This window comes from Equus przewalskii, chromosome 4 (assembly GCF_037783145.1).
Source record: "Equus przewalskii isolate Varuska chromosome 4, EquPr2, whole genome shotgun sequence".
NCBI lineage: Eukaryota > Metazoa > Chordata > Mammalia > Perissodactyla > Equidae > Equus > Equus przewalskii.
Genome location: NC_091834.1, coordinates 96,711,159 through 96,733,656, shown reverse-complemented (window position 1 = coordinate 96,733,656; position 22,498 = coordinate 96,711,159). Strand labels below are relative to the sequence as shown.

Here is a 22,498-nt window from a genome sequence, read left to right as displayed (position 1 = left end):
GACTGCTTAACCAAGGTCAGAATTTATTCTGTCTTGTTAGAGGTGCACTCTTGTAGCAGCATATATTACGGAATTACTAGCATGCACTTACAGCAGTAAGGGAGATGGAAATCATAGAGGAATTTAAGAGGAGATTTGAAAGAACAAAGCCTCAAAACAAACTGGATCTTGGTTAGTGATGGGAACTGGCCATGGGAGTTCAAGGTTCACCTCCTGCACTAAATCACTTCATGACTGTTCTTGTCTAGTGGCCTGTGCTCTCCATGACTTTCTGCTTATGCTTTCCGGTCTGGCCAGTACCCCCTGTTAGGGACAGAGTCTGATCAATAGACACTCTCAATATCGGAGATCAAAGACATGAGATTTTAAGGTATTTACATTACCATTCCCTCAACTCTCATAGAGAACAAATCTTCCACCTTTGAGGCTCTCCCTGATATCCCTCACATTGATCTCTCCTTCCACAGCACTCTCCTCAGGGCCCCCTTGACCTCTGCGTTCCTCAGGCTGTAGATCAGCGGGTTCAGCATAGGGTTGAAGAGACTATAAAACAGGGAAAGGATCTTCTGCTGCTCCTCAGGATGGCGGGATTTAGGGGCCATGTACATGACGATGGCGCTGCCAAAGAAGAGCCCGAGCACGCAGAGGTGGGAGGAGCAGGTGGAGAAGGCCTTTCTGCGGCCCTCCCCAGACTGGATCCTGAGGATGGCAAACAGGATGCGTGTGTAGGAGACCAGCACCAAGCAGAGGGGCCCAACTAAGATAAACACAGAAGTAGCAAAGATGACAACTTGGTTGAGCCTGGCGTCAGCACAGGCCAGCTTGAGGACAGACAGGATTTCACAGAAGAAGTGGTTGATTTCATGAGGCCCACAGAAGGGCAGTCTCAGAAGGAGAACAACATGGACCATGGCCAGGAGGGAGCCACATGCCCAGGAAGTGACGGCCTGAACAATGCACACTCTCCAGCTCATGATGACAGAGTAACGTAGCGCGTGGCAGATCGCCACGTACCGATCATAGGACATTATTACCAAGATGAGACACTCAGTGTGAGCAAAAGCCATATATAAAAAGGTCTGCATTATGCATGGGATGAAAGAGATAGTTTTTTTCTTGTTCAGAAGGTTTGCCAACATCTTCGGGACATTGTTTGAAGCATATGAAACATCAACAATGGCCAAGTGTGAGAGGAAGAAGTACATGGGTGTGTGCAGTCGAGAGTCCAGCCAGATGAGGCCCAGGATGACCCCGTTCCCCAGCAAAGTGAAGGTGTAGAACAGGGAGAAGAGCTCAAAGAGGAACATCCGTATCTTTGGGTTGAGTGAGAATCCCAGGAGAATGAATTCTGTGATCCATGTCTGATTTTCTGACATGCCCTGGCTGCAGTGCCTGTGTTGGTCTCTGCTGCTGCAGTGCGCTGTGTGCTGAGGAGCAAATGCAGATCTGGATTAGGAATTTAACAGAAAGAGGAGGTTTAAGGTATATACAATGTGTTGACACAGCCAGGAACCCTTTCAGAGTCATTATGTCAAATCCTTTAATCCATAGTAAAGCAGAAAGAAAATCTGTTCAGGTAACTAGTGTAAGTGAACATGGGGTGTCAGGTACCATTTTCATGTGTACAGAATTTTATTTAACTTTGATTGCAAGATCCATATTTTTACTATCATGATGGCAGCCACAGAATAAATTGTTCTCCAGAATCACTAATCATTTTATTTTTGAAAAAGACTCATAGCCATATTCTCATGTAGTCTTATTTCTAGTGTATTTAGTTTTCAAACTTTGTTGTCACTTTCCCTTTATCATTTAATTGGCTCTTGTTTTATAACTTGTGCAGAGTACATTGCACATAGCGAGTGCTCACTAAATAATTGTAGAATAAATATAGGAATGAGTGAACTAGGGAGTGAGATTAACCAATGCAACTTCACAGAGGTCTGTTTCCCTCTGTGTTCACTAGTTTTAGGGCTTTAGCAAATGGAATTGGCACTAAGTTTTTACTTCTTGGTGTGGCACAACAAAATCTGGCTGTTTCCATTCTGGGCATGAGCATAACGACATCATTAATCTGGTCAGCATTCATAGAAGTAATTTAGGGTGTAAGGTCAGGGCAAGAGGTTATCACTGTAAAGAGTTAATTGTATAATATTCCTACTCCTGCCCTGCCCTACCCTCTTGCAAGGCTGCTCTCCTGGTTCTGAGTAGATGCTGTTTCTAGACCTCACTGCCTTTGGACAGTACCCAATACATTTGTTGGGTGGATGGATAGATGAATGGATGGGTGAACGAAAGGCATTACATTAGCAACAACATCCAAAGTGCATAGCCTGGAATTTAATGAAGTCTTTTGACTCTTCTTTCATTTTCTCTGGCTGCCATTCCACCAACCGTATGGCCACAGGGGTGACAGAAAGGGAAACACTAAAATGTTCCATAGAAGTATACACTTACTACGTGACAATTCGTGATATACATGAGCATCCTCAATGTGCAGCTTATGACCCTAGCTCCTCAAATTCCAACCCTGTTTTAAGCTCAGAATGCTCCTGCCTAAACATTGAGCCTGTACTTCCCACTCAGTCTGCTGATTTCTGAAGCCCTTCCTTCCTCCGGACCCGAGCTTCTCTAAACTACCACACTCTACAAAAAGCCTTTACTCACTGTGGCACCAGCCCTGGTCTTATATCAGAAGTAGGATTAGATTTAGAGTAAATTGCACAGAAGTCAGGAGAGATTTTGAAGGTCAGAGCTGAGGATCTTGCTCCCGCCAGTCTCCGAAAGAGGGACTTCGCAGGTACAGGAGTGGTCCCTGTTCTCTTGACACAGGCTGATGCAGGGACTGGAGCCTGCTCCCTGTGAGCAGCAGCAGTAAAGGTTTTATGGTGAGCTCATCTCCATGCAAGCCCTCCCAGATTGTCCCTGAGTGTCCCTGAGGGAGAGGGGACAGGGACTCATAAGACATAGATACCATTTCTACCAAGAGAATCAAAAGTTGTTTTTCTTTCTGTCTCCATTTCTCTGGGCCCTGGGGATAGAGGTTCAGAAGAAAAGGAGCTGGCAGGTAATGATTTAATACTCTACTGGATCCATACACATGAACCTCATGTGGTAATAAGGACAAACATACTCCTGGGACTATACTGTAAATTATACTCCCCAAGTATTTGGGTGGTGATGAGTTCCTGGATCTCAGTCTTGCTCCAGATGGATTTAGTGGAGCTTGGAGGTGGCGGAGCATCAGCCTTATGAGATAATGACCTGAAAATTGACATTGATTTCTTTTTCCTTTCTTCTTTAGATAATTCTAAGCAGGGTGTTGGTAGATAAGAAGAACACTTCCATCAACCTTCCCACACTGTGCTGAGAAAGATGTTGAGACCTTTCCACGAGGTACATGAGAGTTGATAGAGGTTGTTGGAAGTAAGGGAAGACAGAAATACGAGTAAAGCTGACCTTGAAGAGGTGTCATGGTAGAAGCCTTGGGATATATAGGGCAGCAAATGTTGAATTCATGTTTTTACCATGATATACTCATGAAACTCAACGAACCTTCTGATATAATGATGCCCCAGACTGAGGTGTTGTCTTTATATTCACATATAAAGCATAAACAGAAGATCCCTTGAAAAATTTCCTGATTGTCTCTCTTATGTGTATGTCAGGACTGCGTGTGTGTGTGTGTGTGTGTGTAAGTGCATATGTATTTGTATGTACATTTGCTCAGTGAGCAACGTTTTGGAGACAAACATCCAAAATTCATTTATCAGAACACATTTGATTCTTTACTTGAGAGAGGAGAAGTAAATTTTTAACGTGTGAGCAATGTGGTTCTCTGTTAACAAAGCAGGAAAGAAAATATGCCTATGATTTTTGCCTCACAGCCGAATCAAGGATTAAAGCATGTATATTTCCATGGGCAGAATAATGAAGCTCAGGGAAGAATTGTTCTGAAACCTCTGGAGGAAAAATAGGAAAAGTTTAGAAGCTATGTACAGTGGTTTTAAAAATAGCTGCAGAACTTAATTAACAGACAAAATAATTTATTGACTACTTAAAATTGAAGAGTTAAATAGAACGTTGCCAAGATGATTTTCAATTATCTACATAGAGTTCATACATAGACTCTTCGTATCCACAATTATCCATACGTAGATACTTAGAGAATAGGATGCTTAGACACTCTTCAGGAAGATGTCAGATGGATAGGATGAGCCAGAATTTACCTTAGGGTGTGAGGAGGCACAGCTAAGAGAAAACCATTATTATCCTTCAAGAAAAATATGGTGCTTTTTAGTATCATTTCTCATTTGCATTGACCTGTACAAGGGTGAGCATTACGCAACATGTATAGAAAATGTTAACTTCCAAAGTGCCTGCTATTAAAATGTTAACCAGAAATACTATACAAATGTACAGCCACTTCACTGTGAAAGTGAAAAGTAATTATTACTCTATGTGAAACAAGGACTCAACTGATAGAATATGATACCAAGGATGGAGAGACAGAGGACCAAAGATTTCTAACATGAGACTTATCAATAGTTTACCCTGCATTCAAAAGGAGCCTCTGTCAGTACTCTGGAGGCACCCTATAGTCCAGCAACCTATCAATATTATTCTTAATTCCTCAACAGCCTTAGAAAGGGCTGATGATTCAGAAAGTAATGAATTTCATGCCTTCTCATTTTTTCTCCAAATAGAGGACAAAAGTCAACAGAGTCACTCATATCTCCAGGACCTCAGTATAGACTCAAGAGGAAGGAGAAGAAGCAATTAAATCTTCAAACACAAAAGAATCAATGTTAGATATTCAGTGCATTAATAAATGTGATTCCAAAGGACAAATTGAACATCTCTTAATTTGTTGTGTGTTTTTTTGGGAAAACCATAAATTCTCCCTCTACCTCTCAACTAAGCATTTGTTAGAGTCCTTAGGTGACAGAGAAGTGCTTCCTAAAGCATGATCCAACTGCCTCACACCTGTCAGAATGGCTATTATCAAAAAGACAACAAAAAAGTGTTGGTGAGAATGTAGAGAAAAGGGAACTCTCATGCACTATTGGTGGGAATGTAAATTTATGCAACCATTATGAAAAACAATATGGAGTTTTCTCACAAAATTAAAAATAGAACTATCATAGAATCCAGGAATACCATTTCTGGGTATTTATCTGAAGAAAACAAAAACACTAATTTGAAAAGATATATGCACCCCTATGTTCCTTGCAGCATTATTTACAATAGCCAAGATATAGAAGCAACCTAAGTGATCATCAGTAGATGAATGAATAAAGAAGCGAAATATATTTATATGCAATGTTTACATGTACAATGGAATATTACTCAGCCATATAAAAGAATGAAATCCTCCCATTTGTGACAACATGGATGGATCTAGAGGGTATTATGCTAAGTGGAATAAGCCAGAGAATGAAGAATATCATATGATTTCACTTACATGTGGATATTTTATTATCCCACAATTATCTTATCTCTAAGAGAGAGAGTTTATGTTTATTCTTTGTCTTGAAAGCATTAATTAGTTAAATGAAAACACTTCATCTCTGCCTTTCTTAACCTCTGCAAGGCTTTATTCTAGGCATGGCCAACAAAATCCACTAAACTGATGCAAAGTCTCTTAACTTGGCTTCCAGCTTCCATTCCTGCCACTACACAAGCCGTTCTCTATACAGTAACAATTATTCTTTTAGAATGCAAAGCATGTTATATCTCTCTCCTACTTAAAGATGTTCAACACCCTCTCTTTGAACAATATAAAATCAAAATTCCCTTTGAAAGAGCTAAATGATGTGACCCTTCTTTCTTTTTAAACCACAGCTTTGTTTTTCTTCCACTTTGATCAGTGTGTTAAAGCCACACTGGACCCAGAACAAATTCTAGATCGTATCAAACTCCTTCCAGTCTCAGGGTTTCTGCGCTTGCTGGTCCCCATGCCAGGAGTATGTGCTCAGTTTAATTACCGCTTGTCCCCTTGTCCCCCAGCCACGCTATTATTATGTAGCACAGCAGCACGTGTCACAAATTGAAATTCTTATGCCCTTTCATTGTTTGTTTCTTTGTCTCTTTTCCTAGAGAGAAGTCCTTAAGGGCAGGGACTATGTCTTGTTTCATTATACTGAAATCCCAGTAGCTTCTCACAGATGGTGCTCAATTAATTTGCTGCATAAATAAGTCAACAAATAAATGGTGATTAGGCTTATTTCATAGAGATTAATTGAAAATAAAATATGGACAAAATATATTACTCACTTTCTTTATGCTTTTCATGAAATATACTTTTTTATTGAAAAACACTATGTCTGTGTGGCCCTAGAAAAATAGATTTTCCTCATACGTTTGCTCATGGATTGCCACTGTCATTAAACTTAGAATGACTTGTAAGATACTCAGTTACAGATCTTCCACGGCCCAACTTCTATCACTCCTGTTGTTTTTCCCTTCTGATCTCCTTTTCACTTCTTTCTCCTACACATTAATTTCTCCTTGCTCCCTTCTTCCCTTTGCTGCCTTCTTCCTTCTTCTCTCCCTCCCTTGCTTTTACCTTGTTTGTCCCTAACTGTCCCTTCTCTTCTGTCTGTCCTCTTGGGCCCTTTCCCCTCAATACTTTGTCTTCTCTCTTCTGAATATAAATTGTTTCCAGGCACAGTTTGAACCATAATTTAATGAAGAATCTCAAACAGAGGATTTGAAATAACAAGGTAACAAACAGCAAAAATTAAAACAAAGCCAAAAACAACAACAAAAAAGCTCTTTAGCAGCCTCAGATTTAAAGTTCCTGCGCTGAATAATTCAGAGGGCACCTGTCGGTACTTCCCCTGCCTACACACCTCTAGGAAGGTATAAACGTGAAAGAACGCATAGGATACCTGAGTTAGAGCGCTGTTGACTCAGCTATTCCTCCTCTTCCAGAGGGTCTAATTCTTCATTTTAAGAGAAATCTAATTTTAATTTTAATTTTAATTTATCCTTCCCTCTTTCTTAACAAAGTTTATAGATGGATCTTTAATAGCATAGCTAAAGAATAGGACTTTTCCAAGGTTTAATACTAGACTTCTTGTAATTATATTGACATTCCTTGGGAATATGGCTAGCCAGGAGCTAACGTCCATATGAGGAGGGCTCATGCTATCACCTATTGGTTAGTATGGAGTAGTAGCATTAACTCTCAAGATTTTTTTGTAAGTTTTTTTAATTCTTTTGAGGTGTTTCGTGCCTTTACATCCTAGACACATTGTAGCAGTGGAAGGTAGCAATATAAATATATATCTCCTCTTCTCAATGACAACTTGTATAACATAAAAAATCTAAAATATTTGTATGTTAAGCAAAGACTACTGGTTTGTCATTGATCAAGAGAATAAAAGGAGCTTCATATATTTCTAATCAGAATGCAAATAAGTCAAAAGGAAAATCTGGAGTTCTTGGACCCTGAAGTTCAAAGCAAGTTCCCCTCAAGTTTCTTAAGTCAAGATCTGGGTGAAATTCACATGATTTGTTGACTACTGATGTGGAATTGTCCCACATACTGAATCTTAAATCTTCCCAAAGCCTGAAGACCGTGAGATGTCTCATCTGCATTACTCAGATCAGAGAGTAGATCAGATCAGATTAGAGAGGGAGATCAGAGGTTTGAGCTTTGGTGTATTCTGCTCAACTCTCATTATTTGAACAACATCTAAAGATGAATGGAAATTAACCATTGAGGTGAATTCCCTACCAGCCAGTGCCCTTTTGATAAATGATTTTGAAATAAATAAAAAATGTCTAGTTTAAATTTTGTGCATTCTGCTTAGTTGTATCCTCTATATAGACATATGTTTAGTTGCTAACTATGTCTAAAAACCTTGAATTGAGTTCACATTTATCTCCAGAAACGTAGCCATTCATCTTCTAAGAGCTCAGCTGGTAACGATAATTGGCACGTTGGTTGAGTTCTTGGTACACGTCAGGAACTGTGCCAGGAACTTTGCATATATGCTCTCATGCAGCAGTTGTTAAAAATACATCAAAAAACTGAATGACTTCATATGAATGAGAAAATTGAGACTCCAAGAAGTTAAGTAACCTTGAACCCAGTTCTGTGTGATTACAAATCCCAGTCCCGTAAGCACTGTCCTGTGCCTTGTCTGGTATGCTGCATTTGGTAAGCCCAGGAGGCGCATGAATATACCTGCCATATGGCAAGAAGGTCATGCTGACTGAGTTTCATTTGCCTTGGTGCTTGTTACACAGAACAATTTTTTAGATGCTTTCATGCATTTTTTATGTTAAATTAATGTACATGCTCAAAGCAGAAAAAAGTGAAATTCACCGATAAGGCCACCATTTAGAGGTAAATTTTGTTAACATTTGCTGTATATTTTTTTGAGATTTCATGTATTTTTAACACAGATGAGCTCATACTGTACGTAAAATTTCCCATACTGCTGTACCACTTACCATAATAATCCAGGAAATTTATCAATAAACTTAATTTTAATAGCTGTACAATATCCCATTGCTTGAGCACATCATAATTTACTTAATCATTTTCTGGATATTTAGGTTTTTCCCTATATCATAAATAATACAGAGGAATATTTTTATGCATAAAAAATTTCTTTAGTTGGGATTATTTAATTCCTAGAAATGATACTCACTAAGTGAAAGATTTAAATATTTTTATGATTCAAGTCAATATGGTCAGACAGATGAGGGAGCCTTGCTCTATTACCTATTATCTGTTTCCATCATTTCTTCTACATTTATGAGTTGTCATTCTTCTGATAGAAAAGAGCATACACATCTCCCACTTATTTTACTGGTCATTTATTTGTTTATATCAGTATGAACTCAAGAATCCATATTTTATTCCATGGATTGTAACATGTTACTTTCAATTTTTGTTTTACTTGGCCAATGAGAGTCCTTTCAAGGTGACTCCTGTATCCTCTTGTTTTTTTGAGTATTTTCTTATGCAAAAGATGTTGTAACTCTTCTTGTGTTTTTTAATTTCATCTTCCCCTGGAATTAGCCGTTTCTTCAGGGAGACCTGTTCCTTTTAGTGGAGAAGATATTTAAAAACCAAGATCTGAGCTTTCAGTGTGCTCACTGACAGTAGGGTGTCAGTGTTTCTAAGCCCTCCAAGCCAGCAAACAGAGCTAGGACTAAATGCATTTACATATTTACATACTCACACACTTACATATAGACATACATCTGTAACTATTTCTCTATTTATGTGTATGCTTTTAAAACATTATTTCACTAAAAAATGATAAATTGTACTTCATCAAAATTAAAAACTTTCGTTCTTTGAAAGACACCATTAAAAAAATGAAAAGGCAAACCACAGAATTGAAGAAAATATTCACAATACATATTTATGACAAAGGACTTCTACCCAGAATATACAAAGACCTCCTAAATTTAATAAGGACACCAATGATGCAAATAATGAATGGGCAAACGGTTTGAACAGATACTTCACAAAAGATGATATAAAAATGGCCAATAGGCACAGTAAAAGATATTCAGCTTCATTAGTCATCATAGAAATATATATTAAAACTAGGAGACACCAGGGGGCTGGCCCCGTGGCCAAGTGGTTAAGTTTGCGCACTCTGCTGCAGGAGGCCCAGTGTTTCATTGGTTCGAATCCTGGGCGTGGACATGGCACTGCTCATCAAACCATGCTGAGGTGGCGTCCCACGTGCCACAACTAGAAGGACCCACAATGAAGAGTATACAACTATGTACTGGGGGGCTTTGGGGAGAAAAAGGAAAAAAAAATAAAATCTAAAAAAAAAAACAAAAAACTAGGAGACACCACAATATACCCACTGTAATGGGCAAAAATAAAAAACACAATTGTGGGAAGATGTTGATCAACTGGAATTCTCATATATTGCTGATGGGAATGTAAAGCGGAACACTTTTTTCAGTGCCATATAGACTAAAACATACACTTCTATGTAGTAAAGTAAGTAAATATTTCTAGGTATTTTCCAAATAGAATGAAAGTGTATATTCACACAAGGACATGTACACAAATATTCAGGGCTACTTTAAAAAAAAAAAGGCAAAAAACGAAAAACAATCCAAATACCAACCAACAGTTGATGGGTAAAAAAAAAAAAAAAAAAAAAAGGGATACCACTCAAAAAGAAAAATAAATGAATTACTGATACATGCATTAACATGGACGAACCGTAAAAATATTTTAACAGAAAGAAGCTAGACAAAAAAGAGTATATTCTGTATTATTGCATTTATATGAAGTTGTGGAATAGGAAAAACTAACCTATAGTGACAGAAATCTACAGTGGCATATCAATGGTTGCATAAGGCAGAGGGTGAAGGGGCATTAACCCACTGTAAAAGGACACCAGGAGAACTTTTTGAGAGATGGAAATGATCTACATCCTGATTATGTTGATTTCTCATAACTCATGGGACTGTACTCTTAAAATACATACACTTAATTGTGTGTAAACTATTCCTCAATAAAGTTGACTAAAAACCAAAATTACTTCATATTGATTCCTCCAATTCCAACCCTTCCCCTCTGGGTCCTTTCTAGTCTTTCCCCATTCCATAGTGGCGAGTACTTTTTCCAGTTATGAGAAAGTCCTCAAAGTATTTGCTTATTTGCTCAATGCATCCAACCTCCCAACTGTGCTGCCTCCATACTCTGCATCCTGGAGTGCCCCCAGTGCAGGTGCACAGATTCCTGCACCACCCTCCCATCCACACCATGCAACTGGCTGATTGCAGATTTCTTCTTATAGGAAAAGACAGTGAAAGATAGGAATATCTAATTATTGCATTTTATAGTTTTGTTCTCTTCTCTTCATCATCACTGTTTCCACTGATGTCTTCTTCTTCTTTTTTTCTTGGTGAGGAAGATTGGCCCTAAGCTAATACCTATTGTCAATCTTCCTCTTTTTGCTTGAGGAAGATTGTCCCTCAGCTAACATCTGTGCCAATCTTCCTCTATTTCTTTTATGTGGGACACTGCCACAGCATGGCTTGATGAGTGGTGTGTAGGTCCATGTTCGAGATCTGAACCTGTGAACCCCAAGCCACTGAAGTGGAGCACGAGAACTTAACCACTATGCAACCAGGCCAGCTCCCTCTTTTTTCTTTTTATATTTGTCTCTCACTGGAAACTCCATATACAGAGTTTTACATAGGGTGATAGAATGGTCCTGCTAGCCATTTTGCTGAGATTCCCTCAAATATGAATGTCTCCTGGGCTGTTTGGCTTACCCAATGAGTTCTTCAACTTTTGTCTAACTGTGAGCAGCAGGTGTAGAATGCACCTGAGTGTGAGAGATTGTGATACAGAGAGAATAATTAGGCTCACACTCTCATCCTTCAGTGCTCAGGCTTTCACCTAATTCCTCTGTTTTCACACCCAAGCCTTACTGCTTCTGCTTTGTCTGGGATCCTAGAATCTAGGGCTTTTTATCTTCAATGTCTCCATAGAATGAGCTTCCAGGCCCCTCTGCCCAAGGTGAGTTATTGCCTAGCTGTGTGGGGGTGCTGCAGACTTCAGAAGATCCAACCACTGTAATAACAGACTTTCATCTCATCCTCCTGTTTTCCTTCTTTGCAACTCCCACCCTCCATTGTTGCTAGTGTCCTCAAGTCTGCAGCTTCTCAGGGGCTCTTGGAGGTAACGTGTCTTACTTTCTATTGGTTTCCCCTTCTGCATGCTCATTTGGTAGCTTCTTCTCTAAGTTAGTTATTTCTCCATGTGTTTCCCATATTTGAAAAATCTCTTGCAATTTCTCTTGTTTACTTATGTCTCCTCTGCCATTCTATTTGTTCCTGTGGGTTATACCTTTTACTCTATTGCCATTTCAGTGGTATTGGAAGGGAGAAAAGATAAACACGTATAACAAATCTTCCTTACTCTAAGAGACCACTTACTATCATGTAAAATTGTATATTTACATCAACTAATTCCTCACTCTAAGAATTATCTCTCTCTAAAATGAATTGAATTCAATTTCTCTAAATTTTTACAAAATAAAATTTCCCTAACATATTGAGGAAAACCTTTGGACTATTTGTATCTTGCTGGCTTATTTTTTCCAGGAGATATTTGAGGAATGGGAGAATTGTTTACTTTTTAAATCATAATGTGAAGCCTCTTTATTAAATTCCATTAGAGATATGATGTCTATCTTATCAATGTCTTTCTTGCCTGGACTATCTGTAATAAATCTAATCCATCCCAGGTTCTTCTTCCATTTACCTTGATCCCAACCCTACTCGACTGGCATATTTGATAAATGGTGAGTATGAAAACCAATGTGCATGCAAGGTCAAAGAACTCAAAAGAATTGGTCAACTCAGCAATAAATATCAGTCTATTCCATTACTTGGCTTCATGGACCCAAAGTCAACTTCTACAGAACAGTTTGAATTAAATGTTTTTCTTCATGAATTAATTGGTTCAATTAAATGTCCAAACTGGTTTGTGTATATACGAGGATATGTACACATTTTTTGTATGTTCATTTTCTGGAGGAGAGGGAATCACTTGCCACACCCATCAGGTTAATTAAGGACCTGAGGGAGCCCGAGTCTGGGGATGGTGTTGGTGAGAATGTATTTATGCTCCTCACCGAAGATCTGGTCAGTACTCCAGCTTCTCAAATCACTAGCCAACAGGACGTAGCTGAGACGTCCAAAGTCTGCACTCAGATATGAAACTAATTGGAAGAACCTCACCTATCAGTGAGCTATTAAAACCTTCTGGAGGACTTCTCTCCATTCCTCCTTCCCTCAGTGGCTGTGAGCGAATTAGAGAGATTCTAGTTGAAAGAACGGTGCACCTCTGAGCCTGCCTAGGGAAATGACCTTTGGGGCTTCTCAGAAGTTTTCTTGCCCTTGCTCCCTGAGGGCTCTTGCAGCATCAACTGGTTCGCTAAAAATCCTCAAGGCTCAGGAGCCGTTTAGAGGACTCATTAAAAAGACACAGTTGGAAAGTTGCCTCAGGCATCTTGGCAAAGATGAAAAAAACCTTTTTAATTGGTCTCGAAAGAATAGAAACTATTTCAGGATCTAAAACCTAAGTGTCAGAAAAAAATCTCCTAATGGAGTTCATTAAAACTTTGCCACTATTAATTACAGCAGGAGCACTCTCAGCAGGCAGTTGCTCAAGAGACCATGTGGGCACTTGGCCTTTTGGTAAATAGTCCTGGTTGCTCAGCTGTGAGGCCCCAGAGTTAATGTTTGAGTGGACTTTGGGGAACCCTCTTTGGAGATTGGAGCTCCAAGTGTCTTGTCAATGGGTTGAGTTCTTTTTCCATTCGCACATTTAGATAAAAGAATAATAAACCAAATAATTGCATATATTCCAGGTACAGTGCTAAGATCTTTATATGAATGATTGCCAATCATCAAAGTAGTATTTAAAAGTGAATATTTATTTCCGTCCTGTTTACAAAAGAGGAAGCAAGTTCGATAAAGTTAAATAATCCATCCAAAGCCATGTAAATGACAGCCTCAAAATTTAAAGCTAATTCCAAAGCCTTTTCCATTTTTCTGCTGATAGAGTCCAGCATGAACTCAAGCGTACTCTCTCTAGACCTACTCAGTGTCTCTAGGTCAGCCACCCCAACAACCACCCTATACAATTTTTCCTTGGCCACAGCAAGGAAGACAAAACATGGCACCATTAACTGAAGACGATGATAAAGGATATAAGCTAGAACTTCTTCAAGTTAACATTATTCCAATATTCAACATCCCCTGATGCTATCATGTGTCTGTCCTAGTTGCTATTAACTCCGGGTCTAACACCACCATCTCCTTGACACATAGTTCTTTTAGATGTCTTTGCTGGTGCGCTAATACAATAGAATCTTTCTCAATAGATAGTTACCAAACTGATGCCAACTTATTCAACCGTCTCAGTTCCTCTGTAAGCCTTAACTAAGGCCCAAGGCATGGGGGAATGATTGGGGTTAATAAGCTACAGTTTTGTCTGGGTCCTCCCAGAGCAGATGCCAAGATTAGATGTGAAAGGGATTTATTGGGGAAAATCATGAGGAAAAATGAAGAGAAATCTAGTGAAGGCTTGGAGAACAATTTGATACAGGTCCAATTCTCGTGAAGGAGAGAGAGAAGGAAGGGAACAAGGCATATGTGTCACCTAGGGTCACAGCTGGAAACAGATGGCACACTAAAATATGGCAAATTGAAGAAAGTTTAATAATCAAACTATCTACAAAGGTACGTGCAAGGTGTGTGGAAACCACAAGGGAAAGTGCAAGATCCCAGCATAGTGCAGGATTCTGGGCTGGTAATAAAACTTCCTTGTAATCTCTAGGCCTAAAGAAGAAGAAGAGATTGTGGTTACTAGAACCTAGAGACAAAAAGGGCTGTGTAGAAAGAATGACCTGATAGAAACTGGAATATTAAATCAGTTGGACCAGTCCATGCTGACCCTGCAGGAAGGGAAAAAATACTCAACCTCTTTCTCCTCCCTCTCTCTGGTCTCTTCTCTTTGTTTCCAGTGAGCCAAACCCAACAGGAAGTCAGAGGGCAATGCAACCCCATGATGTGGTACGTACAGATCAGTCTTACTGAGCACAGAGCAGGGCAGAGAAAGGTGAAGCACCTGTATGGAGGGGGCAAAGGAAAGATGATCCCAGAGCATTTCATTTTATGTTTGTCAGAACTGGCCGTGGGTTTAGACTCCATCAGATCAGAAACCTCAAGGAAATTCCACACATTTTATTTATAAATATTTACTTATAGGAATAAATAACATTTTACATAATAATAAAAAGTACATGACTTAATAGCAATAAGATGAAAAAGAGAAAGTTCGTCTTTAGCAAAGAATGTCAACCAATAATTGTAAAAAGTAACAACAGAATTGGAAAATCACTACTCTGTAGCCAACTTAATAATTGATCCAGGCAGTCAATGAATGCTAAAATAATTGCCTGAAAATATTGATAGGAGACAGGATCCTTACATAGACTCCAAGATTCATGCTGCAAAATACTAAGTAATTTCAAAGGAGGATAAGATTCCTTTACAACTGAGAAATCTGGTGGAAACTACTTAACCAAATCACCAAACTTAACATTATCAATAATGGACAGATGGACAACATGTGCCTCCTGATATGATGCACTGGGAAGAGCACAACATCATCTATGTAGAATTCTTCCCAAACAAGTTTTGTCTGAAGCTAGAGTAGAGAATTAGAATTTCAACATTTGAATTTTGGAGGGGCACAACCATTCAGACCAGAGCAACAGTTGATATTTCTGCCTTCTCTTCCTGGAAGTTATTCACAAACCTCAAAGAAAATAAAAAACCAAAATCATAAACTCTGTTTTGGTAAAACCAAGGTCATCCTTTTGTCATTTTATAGCTTTATTGAAGTATTATCGGAAAATAATAAACAATAAATTGCACGTATTTAAAGAGTACAATTTTTTATTTTTGAATTTTTGAATTTTTTATTGCAGTAATATTGGTTTATAACATTATATAAATTCCAGGTGTACATCATAATATATTTCGAATTCTGTGTAGATTACATCATGTTCACCACCCAAGGACTAGTTACAATCCATCACCACACACAAGTGCCTAATTTGCATGGCTTGATGAGCAGTGTGTAGGTCTGCACCTGGGATCTGAACCCATGAACCCCAGGCTGCCAAAGTGGAGTGCATGAAATTAACCACTCTGCCACTGAGCCAGCCCCACAATTTGACGAATTTTGGCATGTGTGTACCCATAAACCACCACCACAGTTAAGATAATGAGCATACACATCAGCCCAAAAGTTTCCTTTGAAATTTATCCTTCAATCCCACCTCATTTCCAGTCAACCTCGACAGATTCCAATCCGTTTTCTATCACTATAAATTAATTTACGTTTTCTAGAGTTTTACATGAGTAGAATCATACAGTATACACTCTTCTTTGTATCACTTGTTTCATTCAGGATAATTATTTTGAAATTCATACATGTGGTTGCTTGTATCAGCAGTTTGTTTCTTTTTATTGCTATATAGTGTTCCATTGTATGGATATACCATAACTTGTTTATCCATTCAATTGTTGATGGACATTTGTGTTATTTCCAGTTTTGGTTATTATAAATAAAGCTGCTATGAACATTCATATACAAGTATTTGTGAGGATCAATGCATTCACCTCTCTTGAGCAATGGCTGGGTTCAACGGTAGGTGTATGTTTAAATTTTTAAGAAACTGTCAGACTGTTTCCGAGGTGTCTGTGCTGTTTTACGTTTCCATTAGCACATGATGAGAGTTCCAGCTGCTCTCCAGCTTCATCAACACTTTACAAAGTCAATTTGGAAATTTTAGCCATTCTAATAATCATGTAGTAATGCTTCATTTTGGTTTTAATTAGCATTTTCCTGATAGGTAATAATATTGAGTACCTTTTCATGTGCTTATCTTCCACGTGTGTATATTTTTGTGACGTGTATATTCAAACCTTTTGCCTATTTTATTGGGTCATTTGTCTTATTACTGAATTGTGAGAATTCTTTACCTATGGCAGATACAAATCTTTTTTTGGATGTATATTTTTTTTGCAAATATTGTCATTTTCAATTTTTAAGTTGTTCTTTCACTTTCTTTATATTGTATTTTGAAGATCGAAATGTTTCAATTTTGATAAAGTTCAATTTTTCAATATTTCCATTATGCTTTGTCTCTTTGTATCCAATTTTGGAAATCTTTGCTAACCCAAGATTACTAATTTTTCTCATATTTTCTTCTAAAGTTTTAATAATTCTATGTTATGTTTATATCTATAATAAATTTTGTTAATTTTTGTGTATGATGAGAGGTAAGGGTGATTGAGTTTTGTTGTTTGCTGGTTTGCAAATTGTTATCCAATTGTTGCAGAATAATTTGTTGAAAAGATTATTGTTTCCCCATTAACTTCTTATAGCACCTTTATCAAAAATCAATTGAATCATTTTAACAATATTGAATCCTCTTTTACATGAGCATTAGATTTTCTTTAAATTATCACAAAATATTTCTAGTATTCAGAGTATAGGTCTTAGACATCTTTTGTCAAATTCATCCTCCAGTGTTTCATAATTGTGTTGCTATTGTAAGAGGTTTTAGTTTTCAAGTTCAATTTTTATTTGTTTTCAGTATTTAGAAATATAATTGATTTTGTATATTGACCTGGTGTCCTGCAACCTTGTTGAAATAATGAATTAGTAGTTTTTTTCGTAGTCCCTATCTCTCTCTCTGTACACACACACACACAAACACAATCATGTTATCGGAGGATAAAGCCATTTTCTCCTTCATTTCCAATCTGTGTACCATTTATTTCTTTTTACTACCTCGTTGCGCTTCCTAGGACCTTCAGTACAATATTGAATAAAAATGGTGAGAGTAGACATCTTTGCCTTGTTCTTTTGCTTGCAGTGAAATCACTCAGTCTTTCACCATGATGTTAGCTGTAGTATTTTATAGTTGCCCTTGATCAGGTTGAGAGAGTTCTTGTCTATTCCTAGTTTGATGAGAGTTTTTATAAAAAGTAGATCTAAAAAACTTTTTTCTTCATCTATTTATGATCATATGATTTTTCTTATCTTTTTATATACAACACCAAAGGCATGAACCATAAGAGAAGTAATTGATAAGCTAGTCTTCAATAAAATTAAAATCTTCTGCTCTGCAAAGGACCATATCAAAAGTATGAGAAGACAAGCCACAGACTAAGAAAGAATATTTGTAAAAGACACATCTAGAGGCCAGCCCCATGGCCAAAGGGTTAAGTTCACACACTCCACATTGGCAGCCTGGGGTTTGCTGATTTGTATCCTGGGCACAGACCTAGCATCACTCATCAGGTCATGCTTGGCAGCATCACACATAAAAGAGCTAGAATGACCTACAACTAGAATATACAACTTTGTACTGGGGCTTTGGGGAGTAAAAACGAGGAAGATTGGCAACAGATGTTAGCTCAAGGCCAATCTTCCTCACCAAAAAAAAAGCAAAAAAAAATTTAAAAAAGTAATACCTTTTAAAAAAAAAGACATCTCATTAAAGAACTGTTATCCAAAATATACAAAGAACTCTTAAAACTCAATAATTTGAAAACAAACAACTCAATTAAAAAACAGGTCAAAGACCTCAACAGACATCTCACCAAAGAATACATACAGATGGCAAATAAGCATATGAAAAGATGCTCCACAGCATATGTCATCAAGGAAATGTAAATTAAAACAACAATTGGATACCACTACACACCTATAGTAATGGCCAAAGTCCAGAACACTGACAACACTAAATGCTGGTGAGGGTGTGGAGAAACGGGAACTCTCATTCTTTGCTGGTGGGAATTCAAAACGGTACAGCCGCTTTGGAAGACAAGTTTGGTGGTTTCTTACAAAACAAATATACCTTTACAATATGATCAAGCAACCACACTCTTTGGTATTTACTAAAAGTGGTTAAAACTCCTATTACCAAAAAAAGTGCACACAGATATTTATAGCAGTTTTATTCATAATTTCCAGAATCTGGAAGCAACCAAGATGTTCTTCAGTAGGTGAATGGATGAATTGTGGTATATCCAGACAATGGAATATTATTCAGCACTAAAAAAATTAATAAACTATAAAGGCATGCAAAGACAGGGGAGAAACTTAAATGCACATTACCAAGTGAAAAAATCCAATCTGAAAATTCTACATATGGTATGGTTCCAACTATATGACATTCTGGAAAAGGCAAAACCATGGATAGAGTAAGTTTCAACGGTTGCCAGGGGTCGAGGTGAGAGGGATGAATAGGCAAAGGAAAGAGGATTTTAAGGGCAGTGAAAATAACTCTGTATCATCAGTTGTAACAAATATACCACTCTGGTAGAGGATGTTGATAACGGGGGAGGCTATGAATGTTTTTGGGCAAGGAATATTTGAGAAATCTCTGTAGCTTCTGCTCAATTTTGCTATGAACCTAAAACTGCTCTAAAAATATAAAATATTTTTAACAAGTAACATCAAAAAAAAAACCCTACCTCTGTATTTCCCCTATCAATTATAGTTCAATATTTGCTAGTTCAGTGTTCACGGTGACTTTATAGAACATAACTACTGCAAATAAAGGGAATCAACTGTATTATCCTGCTGCATAAGGAAATTTCCTGTTGATTTTGATTCTTCCTTCACTTTTCCAAGAAAAATTCATCTGCTTCAAAGATACTCAAGGGAACTAGAATAATACAGTTGATTCTCATTATTTTCAGTAGCTGTGTTCTATAAAGTCACTGTGAACACTGAATTAACAAATACTAAACTATTCCTCCTAGGGGAAATATGGGGTTAGGTTCCTGCAAACCTCTGGTCACAACATTTTCATCAACCAAAATGCCATTTGCATGATATGGGTTCCTTTACCCACATCCTTATAAAACAAGGCCATCTCATCAGCGTTGAAAACCTGCTCTTCCACGTACCACTTTTTAAGTATAACACTTAACAAGTATGTTTTAAATTCTTCCACAGCCTCTTTATCTGTACAACATGACTAACTTGCAAGTTTTACATTTTTCATGCTTCATTGCCTTTGAAAAATGTAAGCCAGCCAGCACTAGCTGAGAAGGGTTTAACATTTTCCTGACTCCGTGTAATGTGGTCATAAATTTCTTTGGCCTTCAGCCTCACAACAATGTTGTTCATTATGCTTTTTTCTTTTTATGTGTTCTCATCTGATGAATCCACAAATATAGCCACTTCTCTCTATCTCTTCCACAGCTTCATCATGCACTATAGTTGTTATTTTGGCACTTTCTCGAAAGTTCTCATGTACAGATTGGCAAATTTCCTCTCCTTTGTTCTGGTTGTACTGTATTGTTGATTCATTAACATTGGACTCATGGTCAATGGCACTATAAATCACGCCTAAAGAATGTTATCTCACTTTCATCAACCAAATTTATGGTTGTTTTCTCCAAAAAGCACATTGCAATCTTCTTGTGCTTAGGAGTACTAAACAGCACTTCAGCACTACATTTTGGGACCATTTTAGACAATGAAATTACCAGCAAAAAGCACCAAAATGTGAAAAACATGGCATTGGTTAGATTATGAACAGGACACTAGTTCACAACATGAGAGCTAAAACAAGAAGGCAGAATATCAGCTTGTTCAACCTCAGCTGGAAACACGCATATTGGATAACTCAAAATTTTTTCCACTCTGCACATGTCCATGAATGACCATGAAAGCACCCCAAGTGTTGGTTTGGAATCACAAATACCTTTTAGCAAGTAGACAAATTTACAAACACAGAATCTGCAAATAATGAGGATTTATTGCATCTGTGAAAATCTTCTGCAAGGAAAAAGGAAAGAAGCTGGAAAACTTAATGGCTGATAACACTCACAAGAGAAATTTCCCCACATAACAAATGAAAATGGTAACCAAACATTTCTTCACAAAATTTTAAAAAAATTAATGAAACTCTTTTCTCTATAAAACAAGAAGACTTTTCAGAGACCTAAGACTTGGCAGAGAGTCAAGAATTTGAGAACTATATGTTGACGTAGCAGAAGGAAATGAAGTATGAAAGTATAAAGCTTACAACAGAAACAAAAAACTATATAACAATACTCTAGAAATGAAGCTGAAATTGGAATGGGGAAAACAGAATAAAGACACTGCTGGAAACGTACTAAGGAATATTGAGTACATAAATAAAAAAGCAAGCATAATCAAATTGAAGTGGAAAACTAAAATGAATTAGCAGGAAAATGACAGTATGGAAGATAGGTATAGGAGAGCTAATACATCATTTTCTGGAAAATCTAAATCATAAAATACAAATATTTAAAAATATAATTCAAAAACATTTTCCTGAAGGGAAAAAAAATACATGAATCTAGAGAAGGAAAAGGCAAACTATGTCCCTGGGGAACTGACAAAGACTTGTCATATAAAGATATATCCCAGTAATGTTGCTAGATTAAAAACATAAAGAATCATGTGTTTAGCTGGCAAAATAAAACTGCTTATAAAGTAAAAAGAATCATCTGGACTTACATGTTTCCATAGCAACATTCAATGCTAAAGTTTGTGAAGTGATACCTACACAATCCTCCAGGAAAGAAAGCATCATCCAGGTTTTGTACCAGCCACGTGGTTGTACAAACGCAAAGGCACAAATAGTGTAAAACATGAAGAAATTCAAAGAATATCAGTCCTAGAAAATCTATGGCAAAAGAATTGGCTGTGAGTATTGAATCATTTTAATGGCAGGACTGTGGTGAATATAAATACGAGGATTAAGGTGGTACAGCAGAATTCAAAAGCTTAAAACATGCCTTGAGGATGTATAAACAAATATAAGTAGCAAAAGTTGAGAGGAAAGGAAGATAGGAGATTGTGGAATGCTGACTTCATCTTTTTTTTTTTTTTTTTTTTTTGAGGAGAATTAGCCCTGAGCTAACTGCTGCCAATCCTCCTCTTTTTGCTGAGGAAGACTGGCCCTGACCTAACATCCATGCCCAGCTTCCTCTACTTTATATGTGGGACGCCTGCCACAGCATGGCTTGCCAAGAGGTGCCATGTCCACACCTGGGATCCGAACCAGCAAACCCCGGGCCGCTGAAGTGGAACATGCGCACTTAACCACTGCGCCACCGGGCCAGCCCCTGACTTCTTCATCTTTAAATATGGGAACAAATGTGTTTCATTTAAATCTGACAAATTACGTAAAAGAGATATAAGTACATTTAATTGATGAGAGTAATTACCAAAAATGATGATAAGATCAACAAAAATCTGGTGGGTTAAAACAAAGAGATTGAGAACACTTAGAGAGAAAGTGTGGGTAACGGCAAATAGGGAAACAAAAACAAAATAGCGTGAGTTGTAACCCTAATATCAGACAAGGTTTAATTCAGATCAGAAAAAATGCATTTGGGGGCCAGGTCCGTGGCGGAGCGGTTAAGTTCTCGCGCTCCGCAGGGTTCGGATCCTGACGCAGACATGGCACCGCTCGTCAGGCCACGTTGAGGTGGCGTCCCACATCCCACAACTAGAAGGACCTGCAACTAAGATATACAACTGTGTACAGGTGGGGTTTGGGAGAAAAAGCAGAAAAAAAAGAAAAAATGCATTAATAAATCATAGAAGAGCACTAATAACACCAAGTAACACAACTAACATGGGAGATTGAATAGTTATGACGGTGTAATTTCAGATGAAATAAGGTCAATCTCATGAGGCAAACACTATAAGTGATTTGAGGAGAAATAGAAGGAAAACAAAGCAGTAAGGGACATTAATTCACTTTCCTCAGCCCATATCAGATCATTGAAAAAATTTAATATATAGAGGACTAAAAATAGAATAATTAATATAGTAGAGCTCATTAATATTTCACAGAGTCTGAATCCTGAAAACAGACGACGAATGTTCTTTTCAAATGCCAATAGAATG

The 22,498-nt window shown here is 37.7% G+C and overlaps 1 protein-coding gene across 1 annotated transcript; it reads right to left on the bottom strand.

The window, feature by feature from the left end:
• Positions 1–443: 443 nt before the first annotated feature.
• Positions 444–1,376, bottom strand: LOC139083130 (olfactory receptor 2A5). The gene has a single exon (XM_070618140.1). It carries the CDS (start codon positions 1,374–1,376, stop codon positions 444–446), a length of 933 nt encoding a protein of 310 aa, XP_070474241.1.
• Between the last annotated feature and the right edge of the window lie 21,122 nt (positions 1,377–22,498).